Source organism: Heloderma suspectum, chromosome 2 (assembly GCF_057233095.1).
Source record: "Heloderma suspectum isolate Gila_16-S chromosome 2, 16-S_ref, whole genome shotgun sequence".
NCBI lineage: Eukaryota > Metazoa > Chordata > Lepidosauria > Squamata > Helodermatidae > Heloderma > Heloderma suspectum.
The window spans coordinates 293,215,166-293,231,557 of record NC_139459.1 but is presented as its reverse complement, the minus strand read 5'-3'; the positions used below and the strand labels follow the sequence as shown (position 1 = coordinate 293,231,557).

Here is a 16,392-nt window from a genome sequence, read left to right as displayed (position 1 = left end):
GGGGCTCTCCAGGCTCTCCTGAAGAGAAGGGCTGTTCACCATCACCTGACCTGTTAAACTGGAGATGCCAGTGAATGATCCTGGGACATTCTGTAGTCAAACCATGCACTCTACCACTGGTCTATGGACCTCCATACCCTCATGAAGTCAAGAAACTTTAAAAATTAAGGTTAGGGTCAAATTCTAAAACCGAATGGGGATTCCAGGATCAGGGGTCACACTTTGATTTTTAGTACATCTGTCCAGACCTTATTCATTTCACCCATTTCTAGGCCCCTACTAAAGGTGATACATTGTTCCTTGCACCAGCGCAAAGAAAAAGGAACTAAAAGCTTTTAAATTTGGCATGAGCCACAATTCTACCACCAAAACTAAACATGCAAAAAACACAATACGGGAATATTTTGTGCAAAATCAGACCTGGATGTTCATTTCTGTGTGCTCAGAGTTGGAAATACTTATCTACTGAATACTCCTTATTGATTGACCTTACTAATTGACCTAGGGCAGTATCCAACGGTGTCATTCTGCGAACTCAAACAGCGCTAGTGAAGCTTCGCTGAATCTTTCTGTTGTGCAAGCAGTTGCCCATTACACTTGCACAACCAGTTGTGCATGCAGCTGTACAACCTGCTGCACAACGGGTTGCGCAAGCATAATGCACAACTGTATGCTTGCACACCCATTGCTTCAGTCGGATTCTTGTGCATGTTCAGAACCTAGTTTCCACTAGTGCAACATCATTTGCTCTAACAGAATGACACAGTTGGATACTGCTCCTAGTGTCTAGATATGGCATAACACCTTGTCACAACTATGGATAAACTTCATGCTCCTGTTATCTTTATATGTCTTCTCTACATATCATCTAAAGCTGCAATGGTAAATACACTTATTGGGAATACACCCTATTGAACTGAATAGGACTTACTTCCAAGTAGACATTCACAAGATTGCACTGCACGTCATGTTTGTACTTACCTTCAGCTAGTGCTTCCTTCTTCTCTGAAATATTTGTTAATTTCATCAGATTAGGCTTTATTGCATTTGATGATTTAGCAGAAAGTTTCTGCTGGCGTTTCTGCTTTATAATTTTGGCCTCCTGGATTGTTTTTTCTTTAAGTGAAGAGGGTATGCTCCCAGAAATACTGATTGCGCTTGGGAGGGAAAACAGAGATGGGGAGGGGAGACGCTTGTGATATCTGGAAAAAGTACTCTGAATACACTGCAGTAGCAGAAAAAATTAACGAAGACATTTTACTTACAGTAAGTTATATAGACAATGGATAAAACACAAATGTTTGATTTTTTTTCACAACATGTAGATTCCATTATAAAGCATCATAAGTTCTCTATGCCACAAACAGTATTAATTCTGTACACAGCCTGGTTTGGATTGTTGAAAGCAAGGCAGATTATACATTGCATAAGGGAATTACATTTGCATTATTACTGTTGTTATTATTATTAATTACTTTTTACACTGTATATCCCATCTTTCTACCTGCAAAATACTCAGGGAGCTTAGCAGAATCTTAAACAACATTTTTAAAAAATTACATAAAACAATACATTAACAGCAAACAGGGACTATTTCAAACAGCAATACTAAACCTAGGAGCAATTAAAAACACACATACCCTCTCAAAGCAGCTAACCAAAAAAGCGGCATAAAAACAGCAATTAAAAACATTCTCCCAAATCACAGAAACAATATTATTCATCCCAAAGCACTTGTAAACAAAGCAAATTTCACCTGGCCCATAATAGTTATCAAAGGTGGTGCCAGGCAAACCTCATTCAGAAGGATGAGACCAAAAAGGTTAACCTTAGGCTATCAGACTGGGGCTGGTCCACCACTTCCACGGGCTTCGGAACAATTTATTTTTTAAAGGGATTTGCTTCCTCACCTCTTCAACAAGTTCCCAGGGTAGCTTACAAAGAATTAAAAATTTAAATAACCATTAAAGCTCTGTCAACCAGATAAATCTGCTTGAGATTCTGTTGTTTACTTTATTTTTGCCCATCCAAACATTTAGACATCCCTCTCTGTTTTTTCCTTAATATACAAGATAGCAAGCCAGGGGGTATTTTACTCCTCCTTCACTTATCTAATCAGAAAGAGCTAGGTATCATTTATGCATTAATGATGCATAGTGTAGTGGATACACCAGCCTTCTGGGACACTGTGATGCTAAGAAAATGTAAATATCCAAACTGGATGCCAAAATCACTCCTTCCCAATTAAACCTGAAATATATTCAGCATTCTTATATCCTTCACCACTAAGTCTTTATGACTTCCAGTAGTTTTTATATCTGTTTTTTATATCAGCATGTTAAATATTTCTACTGAAGATATAGTAGAGGCAAAATAATATGATTCAATGACTATTTTACAGAAGTTAAACAGGTGTTTATTTCTGGATAGAGATTATGGGTATGCAAAAAATGAACACAAATGAGTGAAAATGACACTTCAAGGGAAAACCTTTAAACCCCTACATCTCAGTCATTTCTTTTTCAAGCTTTTAAAAATGTAGCCATTTTATGGTTCTCACAGTGGAAACTCTGCAAGATTTCATGATGTCAGGATATCTAGTTTTTGTTATATTATGGTTTACAGATTTTGCATTGATGTCCAAAATCAATTTCAATTGGCTACCATTTTGTAATTTTTCAACTCAGGCTTCTAAAAGCGTTTGACATAAATGTTAGGCCTAATATTAGCTTATCCTCAACATTTCATCAAAATTGGCTCAACAGTGTGAATCCAATTGTATATTTATTCTGTTAAGGAATAGATGTCAGCTATCTTGGCTGTCACCCTTGGTTTTAGGGTCAACACTAAACTGTATAGTTTATGTATGGAGACATTTGGATTGAGCAGGTCAAAAAACTGAAAACACACTCATACAAACAAATTCCCCTCAAAAAGCCTCAAAACTAGGGATATCTCCCAAACTGTATCCAGAAAATTACTTAGTGTCTAGACCCATCTTCCTAACAACTCTCAACTTACATCTTAAAAGATGTAGCCGGTTTGAACCAGCTAACTTTTTCTTTAAAAAGAGCTTAAGTTTTTAGATGTGTATTCCAACATCCCAGCATGGTGCCAATGTACCAGATGCTCTAGGGAGCACTGTTGAACTACATCAGAATATGTGTGTCACAACTTCCAACAAAAAGACACTTGGTAATCTTTACATTCGATGTTGTTCACCAATATACATAGAGCGTCGTTTCCCTGCACCATTGTGCATCATGTGTGAAATCAGTGTTAGTTCTGATTAAGAGCTTAACTGAAATTAAGAACTGTAGCGTTCCTGTGTGTTTATCAGTGTGAATACCTTTTCTATAAGGTCTTTCCCACAGCAGGCAACACCTTCCGCCACACACACTGTAACACTGCCACCAGGACCTTTACCTCAAGTCCAGCACCTCAAGATTTGAGCACACACTGGCTTTTATTCTGACATATATTATTCTCTTTATCATCTTTACCCTTTGGCAGCCACGAGCTGTAGGCATGGCATTTTGAAAAACAGATTTATTATTTACAGAATTAAGGTGTTACACAGTAAATAACCACTTTACTCTCCTTCTGCACATAAAAAATTGAGTTACAGTAATAAGTCACTTTAAAACCTTCTATATATCCTCCCTCACACACATACTCAATCCCACTCTAATCCTATAAACCCAGATCCTAGGTATGAACTATCTCCTCACAAGCCTTATCTCCTATCTAAACTCTACAGGCACTGCTCCCTGTCCATACACACACCCTCACTCAGCCAATCATCTCACATATACAAATACACCATACCTCCTGTTACTCCTATCACCCCATTTCCCTTAAGGAACTCAGGTGGCTGGGCTGGGCAAGAGTTGGAGATCTGAGACGTTGGACATCCGCTGCCAGTTAAGACTGTGCTAGGCTAGATAGACCAATGGCTTGACTCAGTACAAGGAAGCTTCATATAACATATAATGTATTTGTGGCTTGCCTGGTTTTCATTCCTGATTCTTGAGCCCTTTGGCTCTTTATGTGTATTATTCAAGAACTCTGCTAAGCTAGCTTTTCACTGAGCACACTTGACAAAATGAGCAATGAATGACAGATATTTTCACTAGGAACAGAGCCAAAATTAATGAGCAGCTGAGTCTCTTGCTGTAGGAATGCATTTGGGTATAGTGTGTGCGTGCGTGCTCACTTTATGTCCTTTAGGGTTGGTGCACATGAAATGGTTGCCACCTGGCTTTAAATTTATCTCCATGTTGCAGCCTTTATGCAGCAAGCTGCTTGGTATAACCAGGGTATCAGGGGATTTTCTCTGTACCATTGAGACTTCCAAGGTAAAGCTTTGTGGTGGCATAGAAAAAATCCAATCCTCCAGCAAGCTACTGAACACAAACAGCTTGCCATATGGAGACAGCCACAATGGGGTTGAATTAAAAAAAAAAAAAACCTCAGTGGAATTATATATAGCCTCACTGAATACAAGAATGTCGCTCAAGACGAGGGGTGGGGAACCTATGGCCCCTCAGGTGTTGTTGGGCTAATTCCCATTAGCCCCAGCCAGCATGCTCAACGATTGGGGATGATGTGTGATTCATAGTCCAAGAACATCTGGAAGGCCACAGATGTTTGCTCTTTAACATGGACTAGACAAATCTATAGGCTTTTAAATCTCTTAAGTATCAAGTATGTAACATTTAAAGCTAGAATGCTATTTTCTGCTGCTTTTCCATATGGCTAAATTTTTATGTTTTGCTTTCCTAAATAAAACATATTTCTGCTTAATTTAAATTGTTTTGCCCGAAGGTTGGACAGCACTGTTGCTATTTTGAACCTTAACCAAATACTAAAGTATGTGTGACATTTGCTAAAAATGTGAGATTGGAAGGCACCTGATTTACTCATACACAGTGGCAGATTAAGCTAGGATCCTGAATTTCCTTCCATTCATGAAAGGGCTTGTGAAGCATCCATTCATGAAAGTGAAGCATCTCAGTGACAGGAAGGAGAGGTAACTTTCAGTGCTTCCTTCCTCTGCCTGAACACACACACACACACACCCTGTCCAAGACTTTGGGATGTAAGGTGAATGGGAAATGGTGAAAGGTAACTCCACTCATTCTACTGGCAGGAGTATCCTGTGAACAGAAATCTACTCACAGGACACTCCCACCAACAGAAAGAAACTTAGGATTTAAATCGCAATATTGTCAAGAATGACCTTCAAGGCTAGACTGTTGGAAACATCTAACACCACTGTATGGGTAAAGAAACAGAGTAATCTTTCAGTTTACTGTAACATTTCCACTGCACTTTTTAACAACCACTTTGGTAGAAAGGCATGGTGATCCATTTCCTTAATCAAAGAAAGCTGCCATTCTATGTAATCCTGCAAAGCAGGAGGGCAAAACCTTTTTGAGTTTGTGGGCACATTTGACAATTTGAAAAACTGTCTTGGGAACCACCACAAAATGGGCACGCTGCAGATGAAAGCAACGGCCTGCAGCTACGTGCCATCTCCATTTCCTAAGAATAACTCCAAGCCCTACGTATAGCCCAGCTATTTGTGGGAAAAGATGGGAATGCTAAAGGCCCTCACTTTGCTGTGAAGCAATCCCAGCTGCTGGTAAGAAATTCTGTTATTTGTTTTTTAAAATGGATAGGGGTGAATGCTCCTTCCTTGTTCTCCTCGGCCTCTCAGCGGCTTTTGATACCGTTGACCATGGTATCCTCCTGGACCGCCTGGAGGGGTTGGGCATTGGAGACACTGTATTGCGATGGTTCTGGTCCTTCCTTTCCGGCAGGTACCAGAGGGTAGCACTGGGAGAGGAGGTTTCGGACCCGTGGCCACTTACTTGTGGGGTGCCACAGGGTTCCATCCTCTCCCCGATGCTATTTAACATCTATGTAAAGCCGCTGGGGGCTATCATCAGGAGGTTTGGGGTGCAGTGTCATCAATATGCGGATGACACACAGCTCTACCTCTCATTCAAATCTTCACCAAGGTTGGCCGTAGAATCCCTGTCCAAATGTCTGGAGATGGTGAGTGGCTGGATGGGGAGGAATAAGCTGAAGCTGAACCCTGACAAGACCGAGATACTTTTGGTGGGAGACAAGAGGAGGCTGGGGGATGTTGACCTGGTGTTGAATGGGGTACGGCTACCCTTGAAAGACCAGGTCCGCAGCCTGGGGGTCATTTTGGACTCCCAGCTGTCCATGGAGGCTCAGGTGTCAGCTGTGAGCTGGACAGCGCTGTATCAACTCCATCTGATACGGCAGCTACGCCCCTTCCTTCCCGACCACCTGCTCCCATCGGTAGTACATGCCCTGGTCTCCTCTCGTTTAGACTACTGTAATGCGCTCTACGTGGGGTTACCCTTGAAGACGGTTCGGAAGCTGCAGCTGGTACAGAACGCAGTGGCTCGCCTGATTAAAGGCAGCCGCCGGCGAGATCACATCACTCCAGTGCTGAAGGAGTTGCACTGGTTACCAGTTGTTTTCCGGGCCAAATTCAAGGTGTTGGTTTTGACCTTTAAAACCCTATATGGTTCCGGCCCAGCCTATCTTAAGGAGCGCCTCCAGCAACACCAGATAGGCCGCTTAACAAGATCAGCCTCGGATGGCCTTCTCTCTGTCCCATCAGCCAGGACAGCTAGACTGGTGGGGACGAGGGAGAGGGCCTTTTCTGTGGTGGCCCCCACTCTGTGGAACTCCCTCCCTAGGGAACTCCGTCATGCCCCCTCTTTAATGAGCTTCCGTCGTGCATTAAAAACGTGGTTGTTCAGGCAGGCATTTGGGGTGGGTTAGGGTATTTAAAAAAAAATTTTATGGTAGAATTTTATTGTTTTAAATTGTTTTATGGTATGTTGTACATCGCCCAGAGTGGCTGGGTGACCAGCCAGATGGGCGATTAATAAATTTAATAATAAATAATAAAATAAATAAATAAAAGTAGTAGGGGTAGGGCATCCTGAGGGGCACCAAGAAAGGTGCCCAAGGGTGCAATGGTGCCCATGGGCCCTACTGTAAAGTTAAAAAAGAAAAGCCGCAGGAAACTCTTTACCTTTTGGAAAGTGGATATATTGTAGGGATAAAATGAGACAGTTAATGGGACGTATGTTATTAAAATGTTAGATTCCTAATTAATCCATAAAATAAATAATATATGCAAGGGAAGGTTTAGTTTAAATACTGCTTCACAATACTTTGTGGCAGCCATGGCAAAGAATTATTTAACAGATTCTGGCAAAAGCTCACTAAAAGCTACATTATTTATTGGCAAGAATGTATTATGTAATTAATCATCACTGAACAGTGGCTTATGACATTAAGCAGAAGAGTTGAAATATGACCAGTGCTATGAGATTTTACAAAAAATGACACACCGAAAAATCAAGTAAAACTGATTTATGTTCACGTCACTCAAGCAAATAATTATGCCATGCAGTGTGTGGAATAGCCAATATGAATGGTAAAATAGCCTATTAGTGTAGCTACCACTGACCCAGTACTGAAACCCGGCCAATTGTTCCTTGGAAATGCCCAAGCAATAATCAGACCAGTCAAATTTCAGATTCCTGTTCAGTGTGTAGTGATGAAGAGGCATATGTCTAATATGACTGCAAGTTTAACTGGCTATAAAACTGAACAGTTATTGAAATGACTATCTGAAGCATAAAGAAAATCTAGCTACCAGATCTAAAAAACAAGGAACACTGTAAATCTGTTACAGGCCAATACGTTTTACAATGACGTCTAATGCCAGGGTGCATTAAAATATGCCTTCTTTAAAATACTCTGGGCAAAATGTTTTCATGAAAAAGCCCATTCTAGTCATTCTACATGCATTCAAGGCACATCCATTTGATGGGGGGTGGCTGGCATTGTGGCAACTGACTTGGCCCCCAACCTATCTGCATTCACTGTAAGGTCTGAAAATACCCCTTCCTGTGTATACAAATGCACAAAAGCTGAGGGCTATTGCTGTGAGTTAGGAAACCTGGAACAGAAGGGTTCCCAAGCAGATGGAAAGAACCCCCTGCGTGTACACAGAAGGTCTTTTCAGAACCTACAATGAACTCGCATACGTCTGGAGCTGAGCCTGCTACTGTAATGCCAAATGTTCAGTTTATATACATGTTCATTTTATATGCTTAGAGCATCTGAAAAAGGCTAGAGCCTCACAAGATTAGCAACAGAGGCTCTGCTCTCTGGCCCATCATTAGCAAACAGTAAATTTACAAATACTAGGAACAGGGCTTTCTTAATGGTAGTACCACTGTTGTGAAATTCTCTCCCTGGAGAGGTCTGTTAAGCTCCCTCTATTTATGTTTTTAGACAGGTGCATTTCATTGTTTTTATTTTATTTTATTATTTATACATTTTTCAACACATTAATTTTAAAACTGAATTCTATTGATTTTATGCCACCTTCCCGCTCCCCTCCGGATTTGGTGCTTGTGTTTTGTACTTATATTACTTAATTTTTTAAATAATATGGAAGAATATAATTCTATTAATGACAATATAATTACATTAATAACAATATAATTATTGTGATTTTTCCTTGTAACCCACTTTCAGGGGAATTTTTTTAAAATACTTTTTATTCTATTTTTATCTTTATAAATGAAATAAACAATACCAACAACCTAATCAGTATCTACAGTTTCCCAACAATATAGTATTCTTATGAGGACACAGCAATAACGAAAATGAGAAAAAAATGAAAAAAGAAAACAGAGGGAGAAGGGAGAAGGAAGAAGAAAGCAAGAAAGAAAATGAAAAAATATTTTTTAAAAGTTACTTAAAAGGATTAAATTTAAACTCCATTACACACAACGTTCAAATATCATGCTACTTAAAAGTTATACCTATAACATTGGCAATATTACAATTCAGTACAGCATAGATAATCAAACTTACATTTCAATATCATATCATCAGCTTAAAACAAGGAAGCAGGCCTACAATTCATTTCCAATAACCATATATTGCCCTTCAGTTAACATATAATAGTAGAGCTTAACAATTTAACCAGCTTGAAATATTACTAACCAATCACATAATAATGATAGTAATAATAATAAAAAGAAAGGAAATTAGAAAGGATAAATAATAAATTTTATATTGTTGTATAATAATAAAGCTTAAAATCAACCTTACAACAATCACTATATATATTCTGTACTAAATATATAAATGAGTGTGTACATTTCTATACACCCTCAAACAGTAAATTTAAGTACAGTATATCATATCCATTTAAAAAGAAAGGATTTAAGAGAAAAAGGAAAAAAATGAGAGAAAAGACGAATACGTATGAGCAATTATCTCTGGCCTAGCCTGGATCTTACGGACTAAACATAGCCAATTGAAAAAACATGTTTATAAATTCCAGTTCATGGGGCTGGAACAGAAGTCTCACGTGTTGTTCCAATTAGCCGCGCCTCTGCCATTTCATGATTTAGAAACTTCTTCATCTGACCTTCAGAAACAATGCAAAATGTAGCAGGATATTTTAAATGATATTGTAAGTTCATTTGTTTTGCCAGGTTTTTCGCCTTGGTAAATTGCCTTCTTTTTATCAGCAATTTCTTTGGTGTAATCCGGAAATAACATGACTTTTTCTTGCTTTGATCCCCAAACAAGATTTCTGCCCTCTCTTGCCAGATGCAGGATATAATTTTTTGTGGCAATTCTTGCAAATTGGACTAATCATATAACCAGTCCCTTTGGCATTTGGCAGACGGAATGCCTGCTCAATATCAAGTAAATAATCAGATGACACAGGGAGTATCTCATGCAGAAGCTTATCTGCAAAAGTAGACAAATTTACATCAGTAGGTAGATCTTTAATACCAATAATACGTACATTTGCCCTGCGCGTGAGAGCCTCAAGTTGGGAGATTCTTGCAAAAACGTTGTTAAAAGCTTGGGACGCAGTCACCCTATCTTGCAGCTCGTTAATCTTCGCCTCCATTTTTTGCCAAGCAGTGTTATGTCCACAGCCCCTTCCAGGGCGGTGACGGAATTTTGAATTGTATCCAGCCTCTTACCCTGTTCAGAAAATTGCAAGGACAAAGTTTTTATCAGAGCAAGTAACTCCTCTGTATTTTTGCTTCTCAGAGCCTTTGCCATGGGAGGTATGGAGTGGGGGGAGGTGGAGATCCTGCTCCTTTTTTCCTCCTTGATGTAGCCATCCTTCTCTTCAAACAGATCTTGCGGGTCCTCAAATATTGTTGGTTTTTCTTAATCCATAAACTACATTGGAGCACGTCAGCCCTTATTTCTCCTAATTAGATAGGAGTTTCAAAACAACTCTGAGTGATGATTAAGCTCTGGCAGGCTAGCCCTGGAGCCCAGCCCCCCTGCTGCTTCGCAAAGGGAGCTATTCTTCCAAGACTTCATCCAGTTGCTGCTCTTGCCTCCCCTTTTCATTCCAGGGTTTTTCAACCTTTTAAAAGCTGTCTGAGATAGCATCCCGCGGAGCCTCCACAGAATGCTGCCAGGGAAGTTCCAGGGGAAATTTTTTTTAAAGCCAGACATAGGTTAAAAAAAAAATACTTTTTAAGATCCACAGCTGAGGATCAGCAAGAAAAACGCAAAACCAAAGGTGATGTTCCAATGACTCTCGGTACTACATTTCAACATAACATGTCGAGTTACAAACCAAGTTGGTTAGATCAAGACACAATACTAGCATAACAGCACTCAGAAATGTCCAAAGGTCTCCAATCCATATACAAATGTAATGATCCCCTGTACCCTAATCTAGATACACAACACATGACTGAATTCCATGGATTTGTATATATAACTTAGATTATAATATGCCATATGTCAAGTACAGGAGAAAACAATGTACTCTCCCACATCATAGTTAAGAACGTAAGAACTTAAGAGCCATGCTGGATCAGACCAAGGGTCCATCTAGTCAAACATTCTGTTCACACAGTGGCCAGTAAACTGCCAGTGGAAAACCCACAAGCAGGGCACAAGTGCAATAGCACCATTCTGCTCATGTTCCCCAGCAACTGGTATACAGAGGCATACTGCCTCCAATACAGGTCGCAGCCTATAGCCATCATAACTAGTAGCCTTATCCTCAATGAATTTGTCTAATCCCCTTTTAAAAAGGTAAAGGTGTCCCCAACCAGTCGTGTCCGACTCTAGGGTGCGGTACTCATCCCCATTTCTAAGCCGAAGAGCCAGCGCTGCCGAAGATGCTTCCGTGGTCATGTGGCCGGCATGACTGAACACCAAGGTGCACAGAACGCTGTTACTTTTCCCGCCGAGGCGCTACCTATTTATCTACTTGCAATTTCTTGCTTTCGAACTGCTAGGTTGGCAGAAGCTGGGACTGAAGACGGGAGCTCACTCCGTCACGCAGCACTCGGGTCTCGAACTGCTGTCCTGCCGACCTTCCAGTCTGCAGTTCAGTGTCTTAACCACTAAGCCACCGCGGCCCCTTAATCCCCTTTTAGGTAAAGGTAAAAGTGTCCCCAGCCAGTCATGTCCGACTCTAGAGGGTGGTGCTCATCTCCATTCCTAAGCGGAAGAGCCAGCGCTGTCCGAAGACACTTCCGTGGTCATGTGGCCGGCATGACTGAACACCGAGGTGCACGGAACGCTGTTATCTTTCCCACCAAAGTGGTACCTATTTATCTACTTGCAATTTCTTGCTTTCGAACTGCTAGGTTGGCAGGAGCTGGGACTGAAGATGGGAGCTCACTCCATCACACGGCACTCGGGTCTCGAACTGCTGTCCTGCCAGTCTGCAGTTCAGCGTCTTAACCACTAAGCCACTGCAGTCCCCTCTTAAAGCCATCCAAATTGGTGACCATCAGGACACCCTGTGGTTCCATAGTTTAACTACGGACTTTGTGAAGTACTTCCTTTGGTCTGTTATGAATCTCCCATCATTCAACTTCAATGGATGACCCTGGGTAAGAGAGGGAGAATAATGTCCCACTATCCATTTCTCTACACCATGTATAATTCTGTATATCTATCATGTCTCCCCTTACTCACCTTTTTTCTAAACTAAACAGTCCCAGATGTTGTAACCTCATCTCATAAGGGAGGTAACTCCAGCCCCTTGGTATTTTGGTTGCCTTTTTCTGCAGACATGTTCTTTAGTATACTCTAACATTCATGAATGAGAGATTATACTTTATGAAAAATGTATGAATTACATTTGCGAGCGGAGATGGGTTAAAGAAGACGCAGACAACAAGCTTGGGTTGAAAATTGGGCCACATTTATTGAAATAGCTGCAAAGGGGTAACTAGGACGGGCATCTAACTGTGTCAGCGGCTAGCTGGCACTTCTTGGGCGAAAACATACCCAGCCTGAGGGGTGGCGGTGATCTCGCCATCCCTCCGGACTGCCCCTTCTGGGGGAGGTAGACCTTCCGGTGTCACCCCCAACCCGGTGCCACGAAACACCTGGGTGAGTGAGTAGGGTTGGTCTCCCAGGCAACCCTTATCCCCCCGCCGAGCCGCACAACCCGTTCGGGGGGCCCTCAGGCGTCACCTGTCACCATAAGGTGCCTCTGCATGCACACCATCCCTACTTTCCTGTTTTGCCCGTCCTAGCCGCCACAGGAGTCACAAGCCTAGAGCTTGTGAAACTCCCGCCACCTGCGCAGAAGAACTTCCCACAGGCCCCTTTGCAGATCAGACAGACATATGTTATTCACTAAATGAGACAGGTGGACACCGTCCTACCTGTAACGCTCCCTCCATGTCCACAGAATTCCCTGGCGGGTGGTGCATCCATCACCTCATTCACCTGGCAAAAAGCCATTTCTCTGTGCACTTTCCAACGTGCCCTGCCACTGGCAACGTCATTCCATTCTTTCCCATTGATCCATGGGAGCAGTGAGGGCTGCAATAGGCTACTTCCGGCCAGGTATGCCGGACCACCTGTATCTCAACCAAGGCCTGTTCCATCAGGTCCTCGCCTGGCTTACAGCCAAAGTCATTCCCTCCAATGTGCAGCACCTGGACCTGTGGAGGAAGACTGACAAACTTGGTGGGACAGAGTGAGGAGGGGACTCCCACCATATGCCACGTCTATGGAGCCACTGGATCTTAATGTGACAGGGTGACAGAAGCTGAATTCTGAAGAAGACATACAAGCTCTTCATGCAGCTCCAGACATCAAAACGTGCCCATGTAAGAGCACCCGTACCGGCATACAATGAGTCTGCTGGTCTCAGGAATAAGCACATTAAGGGAAACTACACAATTGCCCTTAAGTCAACAGCAAACCGTTGAAGTGATAAAAACAGAGGCCCCTCCTCAGACCCATGGCATGCCATAAAACCCATAAGGTGCCGCCAGAGCATAATCCGTTGACTTGCGTTTGGCTGTGGGCCACTGCCGTGCCCTTGCCATGCCGATCAATTTGATCACCAAATATGTAAATGGATTACTTTGGGCCAGACCTGTACCTTGCAGCAAATCAAGGCCCTCCGGGACAAGTCGGCCTTGTGAGCCCAGACCAACCCTGCATTCCGTTAGGGCTGCTACGTGGAACAGGGAAACGTCTTATTGGAAAGCTCAAATGGAGGGCCATTACCCCCGGAGCCCGAAAGGGGTATCCGGAGAGAGAGGGTGGTTAATTTACTAATGCAGGCAAACATCTGTGCCCAACACTATCTTGCACGCCAAAACCTAAATTCTGACATGGAGTCAGTGAAACCCACCTTTGTGGGCTGGAAGGCTAAATGGCCAGCTTGCGACTTATGGTCCCAAATAGTCTGTTGTTCCTTATGGAGGCGTGAAATTGTGGCCAATGATCTATAGATAAGGGCCATGAATCCTATCGCTGAAGTTTTGCCTAATGCGTGGCACACACACCCTGCTCTGTCGCAGGCGGCTCCTGTACGGAGAGCCATGGAATGCAGGCTGGCATGCCAGGCTTCAGTATCCCGATCTCCCATAGTACTGCAAGGATGGGATCTGGGAATGGAGCACCCACGGGGCTAAGGCCCGGAAGATGTTGACCTAATTTCATGGCAAAGCATCGACAATTGGGTTTGCCTAACCCAGCACATGGTGGACCCAGAACCAGATGTTGTAATACTGACTCTGGAGCGCGAACACACTGACACATGACATGACCCTCCAATTTTGGGAGGACGGAGAATGAATAACGTGGTCATGTTGTCATAGCGAAGGGGGGGGGGTTACTGACTTGGCTATAAGGTTATCCCTCAATGTGCTTGGCGGGGGCGGCAGCCTCCACTCTACAGGCCTTTACCCACTGCATGATTGGACCTGCCCTAAGAATCTGAAACCCCTTGGGGTAGGGGCGGAACCATGTGAGTCCGCAGTCCAGCTTTGGGGAGAGGCTCACGCTTCTGAAAGGAGGTGCCATTAAAGCCCTACTAAGTTGAAGCCATGCCTGATATATAACTAATTGGAGCTGTGCCTAACAGACCTGAAAATTGTCCTGAGGGAGGTGAGAATAACACCTAAGGGTATCGGATTGGCTTCACCAAATGTTGCTGTGGGAGACAGGCCCTCAGCCTTTGTGAGCTAAGGGGCACCGAAGTAACAGAAAAGGGGAAGCAATACTTGCATTAGGTCAGAACAATGACCACCATCTTTGGACTCCATGTAGCACATGCCCATCAGGGACCCGTGGCCGGGATCCCAGACAAAGACAGCTGCCTCATCGAAGAGGTGTGACACACTGAGCAGAGATGATCAGGGATCTCGTGATAATTGACTGGCCCTCAGGGAAGAGAGGTTACGAATCAGGATAAACTCCCTAGAGGATTTCCTGGGCACCATTTCGAGAAGGGAGATCCCTAGAATAGCTAATGGGGTGTGGAAAAAAGGGGGGGGCTAAAACCCTTCTGCCAGTACTGCACTGTTAACCTCTCCTGAACCTGTCGAAGCCTAGCGAGGAGAAATGTTGCTTACGAGGTAGGGATGGTCTATGTTGACCTAAAGAAAAAATGCTAGGGGGCCCTAGAACCTAGCATAAACCGTGTTCCAAGTTAAGACGCGTTCCCCCAGTTGGGTAGTGTCTTAAAGCCGGAGTATCAGCGCCAACCTTACTAGGCATTGGCCATCCAGAGCTTCCTACTGCCTCGGCTTTTCCAAGGGGACCCTCCCCTCCCCGAGCATTGGACAAGAGGTGCATGAGTGCTGACTGCTACAAGGGAGCACTCACGACGGAAACTGCACGTGTCCTGGGAGCATGTGCCCATTGGGGCTTTACTCCCAGCACAGGTAGCAGTGCTGAAGCAGCGGACCCGCCAGAGGCCGAGGGCCAGTGCGGGAGACCACCTGGTGAATGTGGCCACTGCCAGATCTGTTGCCGACCCCAGCTGGGAAGGAGTCAAAATTGGAGTGAAAGGTCCTGGTGAAACAGGTCCTTACGCAGAGAAGGGCAATGGCGGCCCTCCTGCGAGAGGCCTCAACAAGCCATTCGCACACCTCCTCGGGCGAAAGACATTACGAGAAGGAGTAGCCCTGGTGACAATACAACTCGCCAGATTAGCGTAAGGATCTTATATGCCCCTTACATGGATGTCCAAAACGGGCGGGGGCAGGCGAGGGATCCTACTTAATCCAGGAAAAAACCCTGTAAGATGATGCATTAAGCAGCTGGGGTTACTGGGGTGTGACTGACGGAGCTGCAGGCGGCCCGAGCGTCATATAGGGAGATGACATTGGGAGGGACAGCCGCCCCCAGGTAGGTAAGCTAAGGCAGCAACCCCACAGCCCTAAGGGTCACCCGTCTGTACAACTGGGGTGAGGTGCAGTCATCTCACCCATATCCAGGGCAGCCGTGTCTGGGTCCCCGGGAGCAAGGGAGGCGATACCACTTGCATTGCTCCTGATGGAGATGCCTCATGAGGGCGGACCGCCTTCAGGTGTGCTGTGTCGCCTGGGCGAAACCCCAAGGAGGAGGATGTTGCTTGGATCACTGCTGACGGAGATGCCGCAGGAAGGTGGACTGCCTACAGTGGTGAGGTGCTGCCATGGTGAACCTGCGAAGGCGAGATGGAGGCCTCAATGGCGTCCGGGTGCCCTGAACCCAGAGACGAGCTGTACCAATCGTGGGCACACTCTGATCCCCAGCTGGAAAAAACTGAGGTTGTTGCTTATGCGCCCAGGGAAGATGAGGCAGCAGAAGGGAGGAGCTCCGCTGAAGGCGGTGAGCCTTCTGGAAGAGCCGATGAAGAGGAGGTGGATGCCTCAATAGCGTCCAGGCGATCTGAAATAGAAAGGACCAACGAGCGTTGGGTCTGCTGTCATGTTCGCTTGTGCTGGACCACTGAAGATTTTTTTGTGCCTGGCCAGGGGAGGAGGAGGGATCCCCAAGGAACGCTCAGCAGCTTCCAAA

The 16,392-nt window shown here is 44.0% G+C and overlaps 1 protein-coding gene across 4 annotated transcripts in view; it reads right to left on the bottom strand.

The window, feature by feature from the left end:
• The window catches only part of CFAP92 (cilia and flagella associated protein 92 (putative)), a 112,804-nt gene that overhangs the window by 39,490 nt on the left and 56,922 nt on the right, over window positions 1-16,392 (bottom strand). For all 4 annotated transcript variants that reach the window (XM_084839938.1, XM_084839936.1, XM_084839939.1 and 1 more), the window contains one exon: window positions 982-1,157. In XM_084839938.1, the coding sequence (XP_084696064.1) occupies window positions 982-1,157 (176 nt within the window). The remainder of the gene's footprint in view (window positions 1-981; window positions 1,158-16,392) is intronic.